Source organism: Geospiza fortis, unplaced genomic scaffold (genome assembly GCF_000277835.1).
Source record: "Geospiza fortis unplaced genomic scaffold, GeoFor_1.0 scaffold185, whole genome shotgun sequence".
In the NCBI taxonomy this organism is placed as follows: domain Eukaryota; kingdom Metazoa; phylum Chordata; class Aves; order Passeriformes; family Thraupidae; genus Geospiza; species Geospiza fortis.
The window spans coordinates 271,148-295,200 of NW_005054469.1; the positions used below are offsets into that span (position 1 = coordinate 271,148).

At 37.5% G+C, this 24,053-nt stretch overlaps 1 protein-coding gene across 1 annotated transcript in view; it reads left to right on the top strand.

Annotated features, from left to right (window-relative positions):
- Window positions 1-24,053, top strand: part of SPTLC3 (serine palmitoyltransferase long chain base subunit 3) — an 81,622-nt gene that overhangs the window by 16,735 nt on the left and 40,834 nt on the right. Inside the window, exons 3-5 of the mRNA XM_005428042.2 lie at window positions 14,194-14,385; window positions 15,839-15,993; window positions 16,962-17,110. Of these exons, the coding sequence (XP_005428099.1) occupies window positions 14,194-14,385; window positions 15,839-15,993; window positions 16,962-17,110 (496 nt within the window). The remainder of the gene's footprint in view (window positions 1-14,193; window positions 14,386-15,838; window positions 15,994-16,961; window positions 17,111-24,053) is intronic.

The window sequence follows — 24,053 nt, forward strand, 5'->3', positions numbered from 1 at the left end:
CTGCCGTGGATTTATTTCCCCAGAGGTTATGTTCTGTTTTAATGTAAATAATCTACATGGTGTGAGAGAAGATACTTTAAAGATTTTACATTCCATTCTAGTCAAGACCCATGTAATAATCTGAACCTTAAGCATAATTATCTTTTCTTCCTGTATCTTCCTGTATGTCTTCACTGCAATGTCTGTTGCATTTTCAGTTCTCTTGGTGTAGGAGCCAACCTTACTCCTTGGCTGATAGAATCCCAATTTGGATACTACTCCATTGGTCAGGGTTTTTAAAATGAAATTCTGATCTGTTTTGTTCATTAACAAATAACAGAGGATGCTGGATTTTACCCCACGCTTTGGCTGTCTGGGATTCTGTCAGAATAAAGCAGAAATGCATTGGTCAAGGCAGGCCTTCAAGTAAAGTACTTAAAGGTACTTTAAGAATCTATGTTTTAGGATATTTCATATGAAGTGATATCATCTCTTGGCATGCTTTTGTCTGGCTCTTCCAAATTTGGCATGACTTTTTGCTGGTACCTTTCAAGGTCTCTTGGGGAAGCCATTGCATTTCACTGGACATTTCTGTATCATTTTCACACAACAGCTCCAAACAGCTCCATGGATTGGCTGTACTGAGCACTGGGCTTAGTCTGAGCTGCCTTCATCCAAAAGGGGAAACCTTTCCTTCACTTCTCTCTTGACCTAAAGCTACAGCTCATAGAGCACTTCAGGGATTAGGCTGGAACTGTTTTTCTGGAAGCAAGATTCATCATTTTTCAAAGTTTCTCTAGGGCCTTGTTCTGGTGCCCCCAGCTGTGCTTCCTGAGTACCAAGTCATGCTTTTTTGGGAGCTCAGGCTGCCTTAGCTGCATTCCCCACTGGGAGATGTGGATTTGCCTCATCCCCTGCTGAGGAGCAGCTCTACCTGAGCTTTGTTCAAGGGCTTCCACTGTCTTCCTCCTAAGCAGAATGCAGGCAAAAAATTATGGTATAGGAAGTGCAGATAGTGTTTTACTATATTACTATCTTCCAGCAGCTTTAAGAGATTAGCTTTGATCCGTGAAAATAAATAAAAAGGAGGGATGGAAAAAGAGATGATGCTATCTAGTATGAATTTGGTACTTAGGGGGAATATTCTTGAATTATGATGGTTGTTCTACATGTCCTGCTTGCCATTCTTGATTTTGTATCAACTGATGTTTTTTGCACAGGCTGATGTTATTCCATTGGTCCATAAGGGAGCTGTCAGGATGGGCACATTCAATTTCTTAATTATTATTAATTTCATATTGAGTATAAGGGGAGTGCCCAGCTTTCCCCATGGACTGGGAAAGAACACAAACTCAGGAGTTATCAGAGTATCCTAATATTGTTTCAGAATTCACTGTAATGCATTATGTCTGAAATCTCTAAAGACTTCCCTACAGGAGTGTCTCCTTGAACAGATTTTGCTAAGAGCTTCTGTCATGTCAGGTAGTTTGTTGGGGTTTTTTCCCTATTGTAGCTCAACTTTATTCATTCTTAATTAACTGATTTCTGCCATGGAACACACTACTGGGATCATATGTTGTCATTTTTCACAAGTAAATTATATTTTTCTCTGCTGGATGGTAGGCTGTAGTTCATCTCTCAGGGGAGTTCTGGATGAACTAAAGTTGTTGGAACAAATTTGAGACCTCTCTCCACTGCAGTTGAGAGAGAAAACTGGGACCTTTTGCCATTGCTCATTATTTGACTCTTTGCAGAAATACGTTTGTAGCAGTCATTATAGAAGGGTGCAATATTTCTCTTATGCTCAGATTTGTATTTTGGGGGTTTGTTTTTGTTTTTGTTTGCAAATGTGAAAGGGTAGAGGTAAAACATGAAGTCTTCTGAAAAAAGTTTCTTTATCTTCTGTGTGAACTTTTACTGTTATTTGCTTATCATGTATAAGTTTCAACAGTAACTTCTTTCTTTCAGAAGTAAGAGACTACTAGTATTTTAAAATCTTTGCATTTAATTGGGCTTTAAAACCACGTTCCATTTACATGAGCCTTCCTTTTGGATTATGTTGACAAGAACTCAGATTGATGTCTAGGCATTTTCTGTTGCTCTTGAAACATATCTGGTAGCTCAAGAGAGTGTGTTCTTGATCAGAGCTCCTAGATCCTTCTAGATGACCCTGCCAGTCTTTGCTTTGCCAACTATTGTTGCTGTATCTCTGAACTTCCCAAATTTGATTGATAAATTTAATTTTAAGCAGAAACTCTGTATACCTATCTCCTTCTTCCAGCATCTGTGAATCAGAGGTTCTTTCTATCTGCTTCCATTTCACCCTCTGAAAAGATGTACCAGCTGTTTTTGCAGTTCTCAGTCATTTCTGTTTCACATTTCATGTCATAGTGAGCTTTAGGAACATGAGGTAAGTAGGAAAATAGGACATGAGGCTTAAAAGTATTTTGAGATGTTATCTAGTCCATTTCTGCAAATCACTTTAATCCAGGGCTGGTTTTCTGTTGCAATATCTTGAAGGCTCTTCTGGAGCCTCTTACCTCATAAGATGTGTCACTGTGTCTTGGGGTTTTGTTAACACTGACAGCACTGCTTTCTTCTGTCTTCTGATAGACAATATCAGCTTTGACTTTTCATAAAATGTCCCTGCTAGAGTTTTATATCCATCTTAAACACCTCCATTGCTCTAGATTCACATTTAACTGATTTTATCAGTACAAAGTTCTTTCTAATTTCTGATTTAGATCACTTTGGGTGCAATTTAAACATATTGATGCTTAACAGAGCAGAGATTACTGTCTTTCTTTTCCAGTTATCTTTTACATGTTTGAAGACTCTTAGGCTGCCAGTCATTAGGGTTTTCTCTTCTCTTTAAACCAGACAATTCAGATTTGTTCATTCTTTCCTCTTAACTCATAACTTGACGAGACTTTATGCTTCTTTTCCCAGTTTTGTCCACCTGGTTCACCTCTTCTTTCTCAAAAAGCAGTGTCTGAAGCTGGATGGACACTTCAGCTGAGACCTTCATTAGTACTGCTTAGTAACTCTAGAATAGTTTGTCGTTCTGAGAACCCTTAACACGAGTTTCTTTCTTAAGAGATGGCTGTTTTTTCTCTAACTCCTTTTAATGTTGCTTCCTATAGCAATACTTGCTACTTCTGGGTACAGTTATGCTCTCCTGAAAACTGTGATTCTGCTGTTCCATTTCCTGCTTTTCCTAAGTGCCTTGATTTCTACCATTTTATGATCAGTATAAATGAAAACTTCAAGGTAAAGCACCATTAATGTCTCCTGAAATTACTTCCAAAGTGCAGCAATGTTTTGAGTATTGTCTTCCAATTTGCCCCATGGCAGTATGGGAAGAAATAATAATGGGGGTAAGGAGAAGACTTGTGAAATGCCTGTAAGCATATTTTTCTACAAGCAGTGATTTCATGTTGTTACATATCCAGCATCTTCCACCACCCTGGAACATCCCAGCTTGCCTACCACATCCTTTCTTTCCAGAGGGGAAAGAGGCAGAATGTGCTGAACCTTGTTCAGAGCTAAAGAGATGCTGGTTCATGGGTTATTGCAATTGTGCTTCTGTAATCCACTCCAAGAATGGCTAAAGAGCCAAGTTATTGCTGTCTGTCCTTCAGTTCAGGGACTTGGATCTCTTTGCATTGTCAAGGTCACACTTTCCTGAAGCTTTTAGAAGAGTTGATATCATGAAGGCCTAATCAGATTTGATTGAAATTGCTCTGTGAGCTCAAAAGCTTTAGTAGATGGGTACTTGCAGACTGAGAGGTAACATGAGGGAGAAGGCTATTGCTTTCTTAAAAAAAAAAAAAAAGTTAAGATTGTTCAAACACTAATTTTCAACTTTTTTGCTATGCATTTGAAAAGGTGTCTTCCTTTGCTGAAACAACAAAACAATTCAGTCACCCCTTTACTTCAGGTAATCTTGCACCTGATTTTTGTCTCTTGAACTTCTCATGTGCTTCTTTTTCCTAACCTTTGTCTTTTCAGCCAAGAACCACAGGCTCTAGGTGTTTATCTCTAGGCAGGCATTGATCCACTGGTGAAAATCAGTACCTGCTGGAGTGAGAGCTTCCCCTTTTGTCTGTATCTAGGCTGCTGTAAAATCTGAGGAGAGCATTTCTGCAAACCTGGATAGGTGCAGAAGGTTCAGATGAGTGAAAGCCATCAGGTCTCATGTTCAGTGGTATGACTTAGATAATTATTGGAACAACTTATAAAGAGCATTTCACTGTATAATGCACTTTAAAAAAAGCATCAATTTATTTCTAGATTTTTTAATTGATCTTCAAGCAATTGAAGTAAAATGAACATTTTTTGAGCTCTGATTGAATTAGTCAATTTTAATAATAGTTAATTAATATAACAATTAAATAGCAATTAAGAAATCATATAGGCCAAGATCATCTTTTCCAGTAGTACCAGGCAAAAATTGAAATTGGTGGGAAGAGGAGAGAGCCTCTTGCAGAACTGCTGTACCTGGAGGCATCCAGTTGTGAGTTTCTCATAGGTGTAGGTGTGAGCACTACTTAACCATAATAGTTTGAAACTGCCTTTTCCTGATAGTTTTCAAACAAAAAAGTAGCTAGAGCAGGATATTACTGCTTCTGTAGATTTTTAGGTGAGAAAGAAAAAGGTAATTTGTTGTCACTGGTTAAACTATGTAGCTTTTCTACATTAGGGAACAAGCTAGTAAATGTGGGTTACTCTAGACTGGGGTTCTCTGAGGACACTTTGGTGATAGGTGGGTTGACAGCCTTCATCATGTTGTTAAATTAAATGGGGCAGAGATTTGATCACATGTACCAGTTGTGATGCTGGCTTTGGTGTAGGACAACTGGTTTTAATTAGCCATGGTCACTGCTACCAAGTTGCCTAATGATTGGCTAAATGAGTTTTTGTCTTCTTGCTTAAAACATCTTCTATTGTGTTTGAAGGCGTCAAGCTATGAATTTTCTTGACTTATTCATAAGGATGGGTATTGTCTTCACCTTCCTCGAAATCTTCTGTCCTACAAACCTATATGCTATGCCTTAGAATTTATTCTGATTCTTTTTTCACCCGAGGGCTCTTTTTTGATGCTGAATTCTTATCCTAATTCAGAGGTGGTCCTTGTCTACCCAGATGGTCATCCTCCTACTGAGTTTTCAGTCCTACTGTCTGTCAAGCTAGCAGCACAAATTTGATTGCCTCTTTCTCAGCTGTTCATGAGAAATTCTGCTTTCTCTGTTGGGGATTTTTGCTATGGAATTTCTTATCTCTCTCTCTCCATCTGTGATACATCAAGATATTTATATTTAAATATCATTTCAAAGTAGTTAATTACCTTGGAGGAGGTAGCATAAATCCAGCTAAACTGATTGCATTAACAAGATTGGCAATGGCTTTCTCTTTCATCACATTTTTGAAATATTGTAAGGTACTCCCTGCAATCATAGGAATGTCTTGGAAGGCACACAGTTTCAGCTTAACTTGTGCATAACTCTCAGAATCAGGAAAATAATGTGCAAATTATCCTAATGATATGCAGCTTTCAGGTAAGAAGTGTGAATACATTTATCCTCCTTTAACAAGGTTATTGTGCCTTCCAGAAGTCTTTATCCAAACTGGGGCCATACTCTTAGGAACTAAGAATGGCCTGAGACTGCTTCTGAACGTTTATTTGGCATGATCCAGCATCCATGGCCACTTCCATTCTGATAGGGAATGTGTGTTAAACTCATTATTAAATCTATGCAAAATTCTAGCCCTGTTTGAAGCTGTTTTGCCATATAATGGGAGAAGGTCAGGGATCCAATGAGGATTCATTATGTTAGTTTTAGCAGGAGATGAAGCATTTTCTGTACAAGGGAATTTTGCATGAAGAGGAATCTGATAGCTAACTAAAACATTTTCTGGTGCAAAGTCACTGTGTAGGAAATCTGTAGGAGTTAGTGGATTGCATTGTGTGGGTATTAACTCAGAATCCACACTGAGCAAAATCACTAGCAATCTGTTTAGCACATCTTGAGAATCTTTACACTATTACAGTCTTCGTCTCAGTAAACAGTTTCATATCAAAAATGTATGTGATATCCATAGGATTAATTTCTAAATGCTAGATCACTTCTGATAGCAGATGATCACCGGTCGTGCAGAAACTGGCAGCCTTTGAAGTGATACCGCTTCATCATTATAATCTTGTTTGTTTGTGTATTTTTAAAGCCAAAGCCATAGGATTTGGATAATCAGGAAATATTCTGATGCAGCTGAGCAGTGTAACTGCTGTAACTTACCCTAAGCTTTGGAAATCATAGCAAACACTGCAACTTGACACCACCAGCTATGTGGGGAGTGCTGTAACCCAGGCATTTCATCCACTTCTCTCGGATTCCACATGCCTGGCTTTCTGCTCTGTAATTGCTGTGAGGTTAGGAAATACCTTTTAGTGTTTGTAAGTATCTCTCTGGGTAGTGAACTTCTTTGTTTTGTCTGTAATAATTTAAAATTATTAAGCTCCATCTTTGCCCTCATGCCTTCCTATTTACACTGGGTCACTTTGAAGTTTCTAGGAGTAAGAGAATAACAACTGTATAAGACAATCATGTTACTTTTTCTCTCTAGTGGTTCTTACTATTGCTTGAAATGTACAAATGTAAAGCCACTGGGAAAAGAGTTTGCTGTGCATTTTTTATCCCCCATGTACTGTTTGATCTAAGTGCCTTAGTTATTTGGTATTGGGGAGTAGCTGTTGTGGTTTACATTGCAATTTATGAACCTTGAAGTTCAAAATAGTGTTTTCTATGATTTTTCTCCCCTTCATCAGATTGCATTTTCATGGTTTGCAGCTGGGTTTTGTCCTGAGTCTGTGTGCATCAGTCTAAGCTTCTGTGCTATCAAGAGTTACAGGTGGCTTTTCTTTTGACAAGCACTGTGGCCAATCTGCAATGTGCAGTTCTGCCTGCTGGACTAAATTCATGCAAGATGAAAACACCTGCTGATGGTTTCTGTAGGTTTTGCAAAAATTGCACACAGAAGGCAGTTTCCTAATAGGTGAAATTAAACATTCATTGATGCTGGAGTGCATGTTGCTTGTAATGTGTGCAGTGGTAGAATTTCTGATATATCAGATAAGACATTTACTAAATTCGTATAAATATCTTAATAAAATCTTACAAAACTAAGATAAAAGGTGTACTTTCTGAGTTCATATTTCTTCTTGTTTTGAACCCTTGCCACTGTTGAATGTTCTTCCTGAATGTTATTTATGAGAAAGTTTTCTGTATCTTCCTAGCCTTCTATATTGCAATCAAAAGTTTCATTTTAGCATCAGAGTAAAGTGTTAGCCTGAAAATTATACCATATGAGTATTTTTATCCTCATTACATAACAACATTTCACAATATATTCTAATGTGTTTGTCATTCACATCTGTATTTTCATAGTATTAATGTCCTAGTCAGCATTGCAAGACTTGTGTCTTTGATGCTGAAAGAATTGCTGCAAGATTAGTATGTTGTAGTTTAATTTGTGTTCAGCTGAAAGGATTAGGCAAGTCTGGAAGGTGAAGAGCTTGTCTTTTCATACCTTTGTGGTGTTTACCTCTAGTGCGCTGTCTTGAAGAGAGGCTGCAAGTTTTTAGTCAGCAATTAGCTGACAGTTCATCAACAAATGAAAAGCCATCTCCTGATGCTTGTGAAAAGTGTGGTGAAGACCCATCCTTCTAACAAACCTCAAATATCAGAACAAGCAGCATTTAATAACTGTTTACAGGGAGTGAACTTTTGTAGAGTTTCTGGATTGTTAAATCCTAAATCTCTGCAAGTTCAAGAGTACATGGTTTCCTAAGTTATGTTAAGGGTGTCCTATATTTCCTAAACCTTCTGGGGTGTGTTGGAGATTTTACTCCTGGTCTTTATTGATTGTATTACTACCAGGTGTTTATTTTTTCTTGAAACTTGAGCAGAAATCAACCATCAGTCTAAACAAGGATTCTGCAGGCACACTAATTACAACCAAGGCTTTTTTTGGCTTGGTTGCTACTTGTAGTTTGTGTTGTAGCCACTTTCTTGTGGCTTTGTCACATTGCAAGAGGCAGTGACCTTCATTTTAGCATTTCCAAGTTAATTTCTAAGTTATAAGTTAGAAACTTATAAGTTTCACAACTAGATTTAATTTAAGTCTTGTACTTATAGTTCAGTAATCCATGAATTCCCCATGTAGCTATTTTTGGCTTGTGGTTTAGAATCTTGAGCCTATAAGATCTGAAATGTGTTGTTACCGTAAAGAAAGCACTCATTTAAAGTGAAGGATATCACTGCCAGTAAGTGGGCAGATTTATGAAGTAATCTAAATTTGTGTCAGTAGTATATTCATTACAGGGAAGTTCTGCTTTCATAATTTCAATTTCCTTTTTTTTCTCCTGGGAACTGCACACGATCACCCAGATTCCTCCAGTGTCTAATGGATTCCTAAGTGATTTTGGGAAAATGTAGTAATTGTGACTGTTAACATGGTGATTTTGCACAGAACCTGACAGTTTTATTCTTTGAGACTCAGCTCTCTGGTGACAATGATCTGTAGGAGACAGAATTGCACACCAGACCCTTAAAGTTGTGGCTATCCAGCGGTAAGTGGGATCCAGCTGGACCATGCCTTTCTTTGGCTGAAATGGAATCCTGTAGTGCTCCAGAAGATTACAGGCCTCTGTAGATCCTGTCAATCATTTATGTCATTATTTGTGGAGATATTTATATTCTTCCCCATGTGGCTGTCTCACACATCCTAGGACATCTAAAATCATCTACATTTAGGGTCCTGTCCCAGATGCTCTTCAAATGCTGGGCAGGAAACATCCATTGAGAACCAAACTGTCTGCAAGCAATCAGATGTTGCATTAGCACTTATGTCTATTCTCCCATGGGTTTTTTGCTGTAGGAGCACAGTGTCCTAATTGGCTTAAGATTTCACTCTCATCTTGTAGGTCTGTCAGATATTGAGCAAACATGGCTGTCACTGGGTTCACAGTTTTCAACCCCTCTCTCTTCATATCCATATCTGTATGGGAAGCATTATGGAGATCAGTCAGCTTGCATTGTTTTTTAATAGATTGTATAAAAAAAACTTGATAAAATCTGATCCACAAACATGTATAGAATTACATCCACCTCTGGATCAGATTTTATTCCTGGCAGGGAACTTTTATTTAAAGACAAAGACTTTATTGTTCTCCCAGTAGTTTTATTGCAGGGATATACCTATCTGCACCTATTGCTGCTATATTGGAAGTGTATGTAATAGCAGGAGAATATTTAATTAGAGCTTGTTGTCTCTGTAGAAACAGATTTGCATGAAAACATGGGTTTTGGGGCTCAGTTTCCTTGATACAGCTCCACTCACCCAGCATACATGGTTACCTCTTTGCTGGGGAGTTACTCACAGCCAGCGCACAGGTTTGGTACTGTGGCACTCTGTGCTGTTCAATTCTTCATTCTCCCCCTAATGCAAATTTGGCTTATGCCAATTAGCACAATTCCAAGGGCTGCAGAACCTAAATGCAATGAAAAATTATCTCTTAATTTTAACAATAGTGTGAGCAAATATTTAAGTATTATTCATGCTATTGCATAGCTATCATTTTTTTTCTTTGCTAATGAAAATATATAAATATATATATTGTAACTATTACTTGTAAAGGTGTTGCCAGAAGTGTGTTTAATAGACTTCAAGATGAGTTTACATTATTATTAGAACAAACTATTTCAATTAAAATTGAAATTTTAAGCGTGTCCCTTATATTCTGTATTTTATACTGATGTCCTTTCTAATAGCACTCTGAGATTTGTTGTCAGAGTTGATTTCTCCATTTAAAAAACTGAAGGCATTTTGGAAGGGGTTCTTCATTAGGGGAGAGTTTTGAAATACTACAGCTAATGGGACAATGGGAATCTAAGAGGTATTGTACTTAAATCCGACTTTGCTGCATTGCCATCATTCCTGTGGACTTCCTTGGCATCAAAATCTTGCTGCAAGGAATTCTCTTGCTGCAGTATCTCACTGGAAACCAGCTAAGCAGAGGATCAGCAAACAAAAGTTGCATATCCTGATTGCACTTTTGGTTTCCAAGAAGCTGATGAAATCCTAGACTTGTAAAACTCCTTGGTAAAACATCCATTCTCGTTGAATTTCATCTATTGCCTTTCTGTTTTGAGTGTCTTTATGTTGCATTTATGCCTGGAAGGTAAATGTACTTTGTGGCCAGCCACTGAGAAACTATTTTGATTTGAGATGCCAGCAGAATTTTTTAAAACAAGCCAGTAAATTGTGGATTAACGTATCCACAAGAGGTATTTACTCAAGATTTTTAAAGGAAGCCAAAGATAAGTTGTTGAGTAACTCTGGGCTGCTGTTTATTTTGCCCTTTTTGCAATTTTTTGAGAAATTAGGGGTTACAAATAAATGATTTTTGAAAAGCTAACGAGGGAAATGCAGGGAATGGAGTCCCCCAGAGATCACTCTTAGGACATGTGCTCTCATATTTTCATCAGTGGTGTGGAAAAAGGGGTGAGGAGAAATAGATGACAATATGTGTTGACAGTACAGAATTCTTCAGGTTGCTGAAAAAATAGGTCTGAACAAGAAAACTGGGGAAGTTTCTTGTAGTGTGTATAATGTTGACAAAAGGTCAGAAAAAAATTGCAGGTCTCTAGATAAAAACCAAATAATTAATTGAAAGGGAAAATGGTCCCAAAAATGCACAAACAGCAGTGTTCTATAAATCTGGTCTTTTTGCAGCTGAGGAAGGATATATGTAATCATAAGAGGTGAAACTGTAAACCGTGGCAAGGAAGCAAATAGAATGTAAACAGTCTTTAAAAAGCAACAGAAAGGAAGACAAAGCATAATTTGCAGATTTATAAATCCATACTGTGCCCTCAAGTGGGGTATGCAATTTTAATTCGCATCCTCTGCATCTCAAAAAGGTTTTGTTGATTTTTGCAGAGTGAAGAGAAAGTTGAGCATGACACTATAGAATTTTTAAATTTATTTTTTGGAGTTTAAATCCATGTAAGGACAGGAGACTGGACTAGAATTATATAGATTAGGATTTTTCTAGGTTGGGAAGAGACAAATGGAGAGGCAGAATTTACTAAAGTATAGAAAATTATGAGTTGTGTAATTGACTGAGTAGGAAAGCACAGCAGTCAAAGTAAACTGTCATGACACTGTCGGGTAATTTCATTATAAAAAAGGAAGCACATTTTTACAGATGAAATGAATTATCAAAAGTCACAATTTATTTCCCCAACATTTTTAGGTTCAAAAATGATGAACACATTCATAGTTATCCCCTGATGACAGTTACAAGGTGATAAGACAATCTTAGAGTCAAAAAACCTCAAAGCCACCAATTGCTAAAGTTGGAAGGATTTATATGTTTTTTGGAATCTTTGCCCAACCAATTGCTACAGTTTAAGGTATGGAGTAGAAAATGTTCTGTCTCCTGCTGGTGTTATTACAGGTAATAAGGCATAATTCAGCAGAGCTTCTGCTGTGTAATGGTGTGACTAATGATCTCTGAATGGTTTCAGGCATTTGTAGGAAATCTGCTGTATTTGATTTCAGTGCCAGCAGCAGCTGAATTATATCTCCCTTCACTGTATAGCTGCTGTTCTAAAGCACAGTCTACAAATACACCTCCTTCTTCTGAGATAAAACTTTATGATTACATAGAAAAAGTCAACAGTAATGTAGTGCAAAATGACAGCCATTGCTTCACTGACCAATTCAGCCAATTTAGACTGGCTGAAATTGAACATCCACATGATGTTCAGTCAGTCACTCATATACCCCATGCTTGGATCAGAAATGCTGCACAAAAACATCCCCACTACCACTCTCCCACTCTCCAGAAGCAGCAAATCCACTTGTTTTGATTATTCTTTCTTGAGACTCTCTCTTTACTTATTTGTGGGACTCTAGGGATGGTTTAAATGCTCTTTGCTTTCCTCACTTTTTTTTAGACAAGGTGTCAGTGTGTTTTCTGAATTGGTTCTCCCAGCCTTGTACCAATTGTTTGAAGACTCTTGGGTTTTGTCCTTCATGGCCTGAAGAATGTGGGTCACATCTGGCTGCACACTCTTCATACTTCACTGCTATCTATGCTTGTTCCTCCCAGCTGTTTGTGTTCAGGACAGTGACAGTGGTTACCTGGTTAAATTCTGTGTCACACTGACTGCATCAAATGGCACCTGCTGAAACGGGAGTTCCACAACAGCACAGTTTTGTTGTGGAAGAAGGATGTTACAGTGCAGAAGTCTGATGAGAGCTTTCCTGTCCCTGCACCAATATGGTTTGAAGCAATAAAGTGTTTCTTAATAAAATCAACGAACAGAAACATCATAACTCTCTCCTCTGGGCTCAGGTGCATTATCACATCATCATAGCTTGATGCCAATTGATTCAGGAACATCAAACTACAATGCCACTTGAATTTCCACAGATGACCATAAACATGCTCTTAGCCCATGGCAAATGTAAAGTAATAGGACTGAGCTTAATCCTTTCTGAAATATTTGCTTTATCTCATCACTATGTGCACACAGCTGTTGTGACTCATGTGAAATTTGACTTCACCATGTATTTAACTCATACTCATAAAATGTTTTTCATGGTAAATAGGTTGCCCTAAAAGAGCAATTAGCTTGAGGTAGGAGTGCATGTGTATTATTTCTTCAAAGGTGTTCCCTCACATGGTGAGAGCCAGTCCTGCATTCCTTCTCCCTTGCAAGGCAGTAAGGGTTTCCAAAGTCTAAATATGTTTCTGTTCAGCCCAACCAGCATTTTTTTTCCTTTTTAAGTTTCCTTAACAGCCTTTCTATTTTCTCTTGTGCCCAACAATGCTTTTTTTAAATTTTTATTGTTATTATTATTATTTTACTTTCTTTTGCTCCTCCAAAATCATTGGGGAATCCAATGATTGGACCAGCAAGTTACAACAGAAATCTAAATCCTGTGAGGGTAAAGACATTTAAATGCAATATGAAGATCAATAATATTCTGTCCTTACAAGTATAGTGAATTGGCAATTGTTCTTAATATGAATATTCTATTTCAGCTTGCTACATTACATAACTAGGTAATTTACATTTTTAGGTCATCCTTCCCTCAGGCAGGATTTCTTCATATGCTGGCAGTTTTGCTTTATAAGATATCAAAATATATGTCTTGGGTATTTGTTTGTTTGATTTTGGCTTTTTTTAACAGGACACTATTTTTTTCTGGATTGTGTTTTGTTAATTTTGGATTAGCAGGTTGGCTGTTACTAGACAGTATCTGTAAAGGCCATCATGTTTTGCAGAAATAAGGGAGTTATCACTCTTCCAAAGAATAGTCTAATGAGCCTATTGAATATGGCAACTGAAAAACTTATCTTCTTTAATTTGAAAAATGAAATCTTGATATATTTTAATGACAAAATATTTTGTCCACACACTGTTGTAAATTTCTAGAATTTGCTCACAATGGGATCACTGATTCCAACAGGCAAGGCTGTCTGTGTCTCTTCTTAGGTTTTTTCCTTTACTTTTCCTCTTCTCTATTTTGTCTTAAGTAGCCTTAGAATTAGGGGAGATGGTACTGAAAATAGGATTAAAAGCATTTATGAAATCAGAACAGAAATAGAAGGCAGGGATCATAAAGTTTTGGATACTCTCTCAGGTCTGGAGAACATCACAGCAAAGCTGCCCTGGTTTAGGCAGGATTTGTTTTATATAGGTTAGTTGCTGCAATGGGTTGGTTACTCAAGACTTCCAGAAGCAGTCAGGAATAGTGTAGGTGAGCTTTTAATGCTGCCCTTCCCTTTTTATAGCTCTCTCTTGCAAGACAGAGTATTGTGGTTTCCATTTAATCACCTTTTAAATAATTGTCCAATTGCACAATAATACACAGCCAATCTTTCATAAGTTTCATCTGTTTCCAAATAGACGAGGGAGTGGTGTTGAAGACATCTGCAGCTGAGGACATGAGAGGAGGGAAAATGGAAGATACTTGTAGTGGTCAGTAGCAATTGCAGTGTTAAAGGTCCTCTTCTTCAGCTGCTAAGTAGTGTGAGGTCTAAATGTCTCTCCTAATTAGAGAAAAATATTTGCCCCAAGGTCAAAATTTTGATGAAATTAAATGTATTAATCAGAAGTTTCTGTTCTTTTTTTTCAGAAGAATGGAGTATCAAATGGAACCCTCTACAAAAAAACATTTATTGAGCACTTTGAACAGGCACCAATGTATGTTGCAGTTTTTACTTTCGTGGGGTTTGCAGTGGGAACAATATTTGGCTACCTGCGAGATTTCATGAGAGCCTGGGGACTAGAAAAACGTAACATTGCTGCGGAGAGAGAACAACAAAAAGTATGTATGGAGATGTCATTCTGTATCCACAGCTGCGTTTTCCTCTGGTTGCAAGTGATGTACAGCAACTTGTGGGAGTTACAAGGCAGACAACTTTCATTTTACAGAACGTTGCACAGGGATGAGAGGAGTGACACACCCTGCCAGTGGAGTTGCATACATGCGTATGATTATGTACCTACATTTATTTAAAATCATAATTTTTACCCAGGGACATGTTCACCTCATTCTAAGAGTGCCATAATACTCTCAGCAAAACAGAATCTCAGTTTATTAAGTCAATCCACAGAAAAAGAAAATTCATAAATGCCTTATTGTTGAATATATAATCTTTCCAAATCTCTTCAACCCCAATTTTCCTTTGTCCCATCTGGCTATCTTATGCTGTCTTTCACTGTGAGTAAGTTCTAATTTTGTTATAATTGAATTCTTGTAACTCCTGAAATTTTTTCATCCCATACAGTTCCAAGTGAAACCTTGCACCTTAGCAAGATCAACTGCCTTCCAACTTTGCTTAAAATTTTTTGTTCCTCCTCCTTCTCTGTGCAGTTTGAGTCAACATTTATGGTAACACCTGGCATAATGAAGGAAAAACATGAAGAGTTTTACTGTTTCTCTTGCAAATAAAACTCCTGAAATTGTTTCCTGTTTTAGATTTTGAAATATCACTTTCGATTCACTTCATGCTCTGGCCATTTGTTAATTCCAGTTGTGCCAGTTAAATTTTTTTGTCCTTCACTATGGATTACATGTTTATTTAATTTTCCCACATATGTTAACTGTATGTCATGTTATTTTATCAGTTTATTGTATGCAGTGCTCAACATGGATATATTGCTGTTTCATATAAAGAAAAAGCTTTGTTTAAATTTAATTTCCAAGTAAAGTCCATGGATATTCATTAATGCTCAACCAAAAAAATTGTCTTAACTGGATGTTTGCATCTCCACCCTAGGCCCAAATCACATATATTGGACTAGCTTTTGTCTAATGTATCCAGCATTTCATGAAATGTACTGAGTTCTTTATCCTAGTTTTCTGCAACCTGCTCCACACATAGAAAAATGCTCAATTTGAAGCAATTCATTTCTTCAAGTGAAAGAATCTTGATTTATTTTTCCATTTCCAACTTTCAGTACATACAGAGAGAGTTAGACCAAATTGTTTATCATTTAAAAAAAAAAACTGACAAACCAAAAAAGAAACAAAAAACCCCCTAATCTTTAAACAGAAATAAAATACTCTGCCCTCTAAGAAATACAACATTGTGTTTTAAAGGAATTATAGTAAGGATACAGTATTGCTGTTTGGAGTTGTAAGTGACACAGCGCCATGTGGCTGCTGTGGCGCTCTGTTTATTGATGAATCAGTTTTTCCTTGTTAATAGGAATGACTTGGGTACAGAAAGAGATATTTTCACAGCAACATAACCCTGTGCATGTTTTCAAACCAGGATTTTGTGCCACTTTATCAAGATTTTGAGAACTTTTACACCAGGAACCTCTATTTGAGAATACGGGATAACTGGAACCGTCCCATTTGCAGTGTCCCTGGGCCACAGTTTGACCTCATGGAACGTGTTACAGATGATTACAACTGGACATTTAGGTGAGTCATCTTACACTCTGCTGCTCTCAGCCTCATGAGCATACTCCTGACACCTCTGCAAAGCACACAAAGTTGTGTCCAGATCCTTGTCTAATATCCACTAGCATGTTTCTTTCTGCAGTCAGCACCATGCTGACAATCTGACCCTTTTCTTCTGAGTATTTGTTTGGAAATGCAGTATAGATTTCCAACTCAGTTGCAAATGTGTTTGGCTGTGTCAGCACAAGACTACTCACACACCATTTATAACAATAGACCTTGACTCTGAAGACTACAACAAAATTTGTTTTAACCCTTGGTTACGTTTTATATCATAATTTTTTGCACTACATGAATGTGGCTTCTTGCCTTCATCGTGGATCTTTGGCAGTGGGTTTTCAGCAGATTACATCTTGAAGGTTTAGGTGTATTGCAACTGAATTACACGGCTATGGGAATTCACAGCATAGACAATGTGTAGTTTGGCTATATTTGAGCTTATTGAGAATGTGTCACAGTGTTTCCCATATTTTCGTGTATGTTGGCTATATTTGAGCTTATTGAGAGTGTATCACAGTGTTTCACATATTTTCATCAAATTTAAGTTCTGTGTGTGTTAGAATGCTGGTGACTTAATGGAAGCAGTAGACAATTTGCTTGAAAACTTAATGTCTGTAAGTTGTTCCTTAAATAAAGTCTTATGTTGGTTTGTTTATTTAAATCCATAAAAGCAGCCAGTGATTCCACACCAATATATTGCCATCTGCAGTGTGACTTCTAGAAAGCACTCTGGCTGTGAAGAAGTACTTAGTTAGGAAAAGAGGAAGGCTAGAAAAACTTTTGGGCTGTTAGAATATGAGGATTGTCAATTCACAAGTAGGAATTTGACGCTGGAAAAAAATTTGGTGGGAAAATTTTGGGATTTTTTCCTTTTCATTTGGGATTGGAAAGACAATTGCACTGTTGTTCAAAATTTGCTTTAATTACAGGTTTACAGGAAGGACTATCAAGAATGTAATCAATATGGGTTCTTATAACTACCTCGGCTTTGCAGAAACAGATGTTAATGCTTTGAAAACTGTGACCGTAGAGTTAGAAAAATATGGGACAGGAGTCTGCAGTACCAGGCAAGAGATGGGTAAGTAAACAGCAAGATGGCCACCAAAGGTCATGTAACAATACTCTTCTTCTCACAGATATCTTGAAAGAATTGGATACAGAGAACTTTAATCACATCAGCAATTACTTGTTTCACAATTAGAAGAAATGCTGTGTTTTATATGTTCTCACATGAGGGTTTTTTTCAAAAGGAAAACTAATATTGATTTTTGGGAAAGCTAAACCAAGTCTGTCATCTACTGGCCTGGGATTTTTAATGATGGAAACACACATTGAGATTTCAGCAATTTTTCTGGGGCAAATTCAACTGTGTCACAGATTTATATCAGTTACCACACACAGAGGTTTCGGATTAGTTAAATGATCTTTTGCATAATGTTTTTAATCCCATGTTCTAAGAATGTATTGGAATGTTTTATGAGATACTACTGGCACAAAATAGAAATTTCTAGTTTGCCATTAGCAAATAAATTCAGGAAGGCTCCATCTGACATTTTTGGTTTTATCTGTTATGATTTTCTGCTTTGTTAGTTTGTAGGCTGCATGCAGTGTTACCTTCAACACAAAGCCTTGCATTCCTGTACAATCATCTTACATTTCAAAAAAAAACCCAGTTTCAAACCAGGGAAATGCAAGGGGAGTTTTCTCTTCAGGCTTTATCTTTCTTGGGAGTATTAAAAAAAAAAAAAGAAGGCTTCCCAGAATGGAGAAGTCTATAAAGTCTATAAAAGATTTCTTTTTTCTAATCCAGCAACCTAAAAAAATTACATTTTTATCTCCAATGTAAACTATGTTCTTCCATAAAACTTACAGAAAAAATACTGTATTTAATTTAGTTTTTTTTATTTAAAGTCTCCATTTCAGAAGAAAAAGTAATGCAAACTTTGTGATCTGCTTCTTATCTTGTCATTGTGGTTTGATTTGCCAATAATAATTATGTCAGTGATACCACTCAGAGAGGGTTTACAGATTGACCCTACTTTCCTTGTGTAGGTGACCCATCTAATGACTGCAATATATTATTATTTAAGCTGAATTTCATGCTTGAAAGTGGTCACCATTGCTAGTCCTTTAAGGTATTGAAGGAAGCTTTCTCTCTTTTTCTCCCAGATTCCATTTTGTCTAAGAACATTTCAAGTTGTTTTCAGGACATCTAAGATTGTGGCTGCTGTTCCTTATTCTGTGGCTTTTGCTGAATTTTTTTACTGGAAGATTCATTCTTAAAAACAAACAAACAAACAAAAAACCAAACCAAAACAAAACAAAAAAAAACCACCAAAAACCACCAACCCAACTTCTTATTAAAAGAGGATTCTCTGTTCAAATATTAAAAATCTTACTAAGTAACTTCATCCCATCTATCTGAGAGCCAATGTATAGAGATTTCTAGGATATTCTCTTCATCTGTGCTGTCCTCAAAGTTGTCTTGACTGATTGAGCAAGAATTTAGGTTCATTCTAATTGCCTTCACAATAAACAGTCCCATGAACTGCATCAAGACTATTCACAATGCAAGAATGGGCTGCAGATAAAGAGCATCCTAAAAGCCTTGTGAGTCTCAGTCTTTTGGAAGTGGATTTTGGAGAGCAGCTTGGACAAAGGAAAGCAGGGTGTTTAGGCCTGGCCTAGCTGGTGTAACTGAGCAATCACAGCAGTTTATCCTGGGCAGGTAACAGAGGGGCTGTGTTTGTGTGCTCCATGGAGAGAGGTGGCTCCACAGGGCAGGGCTGAGCAGTGGTTCCTTTGTTGGTGCTGGCTCTTTGGAGCTCTGTCACCAAGGTCTGTATAAACAGCCTAAGGAAAACAGCCTCTTATCCAGAGTGGATACCCTCTTTCCTTGTTCCTTTATGTTCTTTTGCTCCATTCATACATTTTCATACAGAAAAATTCTGAGTTAGATATATTAAAGAGAGAGAGAAGGAAGGGTCTGAATGAAACATCTTACCTTTATAAATTATCATTTCTCGTCTTCATCTTACATAAAAGGAACAGGATGAGTTTGTTTCTGGGCAGATCACATTTCAAAACTTCTGTTGTTATTGCGTGTGGAGCTAGTGTTTTGAAGTGCAGTGACCTGCAAGAGCCAAGGCTGCAAATTACCTGTAGGGTTCTAATTCAAGAGAGCACTTGAACGTATTTATATTTTCAAGTTAATTCACTTTGAAAGTACTGTTCTGCTTGTGTGCATTTGAGTGTCTGGCATGTCTGAGTTTTACCAAGATCTCTCTCTAAGCAGTGGTAGCTCTCTTTCTGAGAAATCATTCCACTACATTCAGAGGATTTCAGATAGAGGGTAAAGCAAAGAGGACACAAATAAAAGTAATGTGAGTGATGTTTGAAAGAATACATGATGGTAAAACTGTCCTTTATGGTCTTCTGCCTACACTCCTCCTCTTAAAACTATGGAGGCTGTGGAGAGGGCATTCAATGCTATCATATCTTAATGCTGTTGCAGGTAGTTTCCTCTGAGAACAGGATTAAAGCTAATGAAAACAGTGGCTGACTTTCCAAGGCTTATCCCTCATAAAAAGATTTAAGGCTTTTCAATCCATTTTTAATTCCATGTTCTTCTTAATTATAATAATAATAATAATTATTATTTTCTTACTATAATGGTGTCATTTCAGACATGTTTCTGAGGGGTTTGTGGGACTTTCAATGTGAAATAAAAGTACTTTCCTTTTTTTAAGACCAAGCTAGCTATTAGCCCCTAGGAGCAAGATTTTGATGTTATAAGGGGTACATCCATGGAAGAATTAACTTGCTGTTCCATGATCAGAAAGCAAAACAAACTCTAGAAATTACTAGAAAGTACACAGAAAGCCAACCATAGATCCTCAGTACACTACTGCATAAAGCTGCTGTTTGCTGTTGTCTTGAGTACTCTGTGCAGGTCTGATCAAAAATATTTAGCAAAACTGGAAAGTGTAAGAGAAGAGCCACAGGGATCATCAAAGACCTCAGACAGCTTCTGGGTGAAGAACTAGTGAGCTTGTTGTCTCCAGCTGTCACAAATGCCTGTCATCTGTCTCCAAAAAAGGGGAGAAATTATAGACATGCATAAGGGGAGAAATTATAGACATTTTCAACATAATGTGTGATGTGGAAGAGTGGTCAGGATTCACTGTCCTTTCCCACTACCAGATGTACAGGGCATTGTATGAAGCTGGTAGAAGGTTTTCACCTAAGTGCTGCCACACCTGAGGAGCTCATCACTGCTGTGAAAAGCATGTTCATTCTCCTGTGAAAATGTAAAAAGTTTAATAAGGAGACCAGGACCATAGAGCAAAGGTTATTATGGCCAGGTGCATCTTGGCACTTAGCCAAGAGCACACTGTCACCTTTGGGGACACCCCTTAAATGCCTTTTCCCCTACATCAGTCTCTTGCACATTCATATACCCTTATGCATTAAGCATAAACTAGTTTACATATTCTGGGAGCTATTTCACATGGCCCCTCCTGAAGTCCACCTTTTTAGAGCATGCATGTCTCTTGGGTGTGGTTTGGGTTCCCCTTTTTCACTTCCACTTTGGGCCTTGGTCCACTCTGTCTTCAGACAGTGAGTGCTGATAGTTGGCAGATCTGTATAGGCATCCTCATCCTGTGTTCGTTGGATGTTATCCCATCCCAACAGGCATTTTAACACAATTATGTCAATAATTTCACTACTATGTCTAAGCTTAATTAACAACAGAAATAAAAACTATATCTTTAGAACAAAGTTACTTTAACATCACGCATATAAAATCCATTTTAATATTTGCAAAAAGCAGGTATAATAAGTGTCTATAACACTGCAGATACCAGAACTTCACACTCCCTTGTGTTCCAAGGGGCAGTGGCCGTGTGTGCAGAGGAGCACTCACTGATAGTTACTAGAAATACCCAAACCGTACCTGATTCAGGATGTCCTTATGAACTCTGAGAGATGCCAAGAGAGGATCCAGAGAGATCTGCACCTACCATGTCTTAAGGATCTTAAGGAGAAAATTGACCACGGGTGATATTTAAATTAAAACCGTTTTTGTCAGCAGCAGTCTCTCCTGCAGGTTCAGGAAAAGGTAATCTTAAAAATTTCTTTGCCTTATTCATTATGCGTCAAGAAACCAACTGGGATGTAAAAAGAAGTAGGAAGTTTTGGTTTTTTAGGAGTAAATATTGGGTCTGAGAAAATTACTCTTGAATGTTGAAGGATTTAAGTAGCCATCCAGTAACTCAAGGTGGCTACAAGAAAGCTTGAGAGGGATTTTTTACAAGGGTGTGGAGTGACAGGATAAGAGGGGAATGGCTTCAAACTGACAGAGGTGGGGTCAGATTAGATTTCAGAAAGAGATTCTTCCCCATGGAGGTGGTGAGGCTCTGGAACAGGTTGTCCAGTGGATGCCCATTACTAGAAGTGTTCAAGGACAGGCTTGGTGGGGCTTGGAGCAACCTGATCTAGTGAAAGGTTTCTGTCCAAGGCATTCCAATGAGATGATCTTTAATGTTCCTTCCAGCACAAACTATTCTGTGATTCATTCTGTGATTCCATAAGTAACTGGACACCAACTGTTCAAACTAACTGGAGTGTTGGGAATGTTAGGGCATTCCATATAAACTGCCCCACAAAAATATCTCTACTGTTATATGTATTTTAATTTTTCTCTCCGAAGTGTTATTCTTAGCTTAATAAAACTGCCAGCATATAGGAACCTAAATAAATATGAAATAGCAAGTGTTCCCTCCATATAGTAAAAAATATGAAAGAATGACCACTTGAATGTAAAGTCCTTTTTCCCATGCAAATCAATGTATTTTAATGGCTGGGGTGGGAGTTGGCTACTATTAAAGGCAGATTCAAAAGCCTTTTTTCTCTGAGCCCATCCTGTTTTTCAGTGTTTATAGTCAGCCTTTTCTAAGCAATGTGTCTGAGAATTGTTGAGAAACATGCAAATTAGTTTCCCACTTGCTGCTTGAAGATGATAACAAAATCAGCAAAGTTACACTTTTTTTAAAGATAAGGCAGATTATCATGCTCTGAGTGCTCCTAGGGCCAGGCTGGTGACGGGACTGTCACATGGACAGCCAGTACTGACAATTCTCTGTTTATCTAACTCCCCAGTACTCTTCATGGAGATGACATACGTGAGTAACTGGAGCAAACGTGTGATTAGTGCTGCTTAAGCAGCCAGGCAGGATTCCTGCCTTTTGAAATCCTTCTCCTGTGATTATGCCTTGGACCAGAAAACAAGATGGAGCCTGCACAGAACACTTGCAGGGCGATTCACTCTGGAGGGCATGTTAGGAGATTACCCTTTAGCACCTAACTTGCACTCAGTTTTAGGGCTTTTCTCTTTGTTTCAGGATTTTTTTTACGCTTGATTGTGATCTCATTTCTAAAAAGCAGACCTGAAAATCTGTGCCAACATTTCATATACAAGGATTTTTTTACGCTTGATTAGCGTAAAAAAGCTTGGTTTGTGATCTCATTTCTAAAAAGCAAACGTGAAAATCTGTGCCAACATTTCATATACAAAAGTAGTTCAGACTCATTCACCTCTTTCCTTCCACTGGGTTTTAAGGCCTAATGTGAATTTCTAGCAGCATTTTAAGAAGATGAAAATAGTTATTTGGCCATTCTTTCTTTTATACTACTTTGAAACTTTAATTAGGGCCAAGACTCATTTTAAACATAATACCACATAGTACAAACATGAATAAATGTTTAATTTTTCAGTTTGGAGAAAAAGATAAAGAGCTGAATGTCCCATAATTTACAATTCCCAAGTGAGATCTTAAGGAGAAAAAGCCACAAAAATGAGAATTTGTGTGCATGTAGATATACATGTATATATACACATATTTCATCATCTTAGCTATTTTCTGATAGGGTATGGTTTAAATTAGGAAGCAGTTCATGCAAAGAATTCTCTTTTGTCGTATCCACTAACATCCTTTTCCTTTTTGTGCCTACCCTCTCATAAATAACTAATCCAGCTTACAATTTATAATCATTGGGTTAGGTTTGTTCCTTGTATTTCACCATTGCAAAAGTATGCTTTGCAATGCAAGATTAATAGTCTGGATAGCCCATCTTCTAGCAGGTGGAATTGAAGGCATCTGTAGGAATTAAGGGTTGTGTGACTTGTTTAATATCTAAAGTATCTCTGATATATGATGTTATCTTCATGCAAGTATTTCGATACTTAAGATGCTGCCCTACAGGCTTTGGCATGAAGATGCTGGATTTACACTGGAAATTTTAACTTTGTGTTTTTCTAAAGGCAAAAGAAAAAAAAAAAGGAAACAAACTCAGAAGATCTAAATTCAGCTGGAAGTTCAGCTAAAACTAATCTACTTTTTTTCTGAGAATCACTAAATTACACAGGTACATGATTAGATTTATGACACCCATGATGTCTTTGTGGTATGAAAGCCCTGTCAGTTGGTAGCAATGTTAAGAAAACTTGAGCATTTCCTTTCTATCAAATGATTCATCAAAACCCCCTTCTTTTGGGACTCTTTTCTGTACAGACAGTGTTAAATGAGGCAACTGCATAATGTTACTGTGTGCTTCTCTCCCTCTCTTTCCAACAAATCTCATTCTACAAGTTGAGGCTTTCCTCTGTTAGTGGGTCTGTAGGACTGTGATACCATCTGCACCATCTGCCCTGGTAACACAGTGTAAAGAAATAATATAATTTCCACAGCTTCTCTTTCTTCATCTTGCTATTAATAACTCATCCCATCTTGCTTTTTGTAAAAGGGTGTATGTCTTTCAATTATACAGATTTTTTCATCTCTGACAAGCATCTTACCATGCAGTGTACTCATCTTCCCAGAGTGAGTTTGTGACCTTAAGTTTCAGCTGTGACAAGGAAATTCAGATGTTTTGTTCTGCTCCCCACCCTCCCAAGGATGCTGCTGACAAACCCTCATTTCCATAGTGTAATTGTTCTCAGTCACCTTGGTGAGTCACGC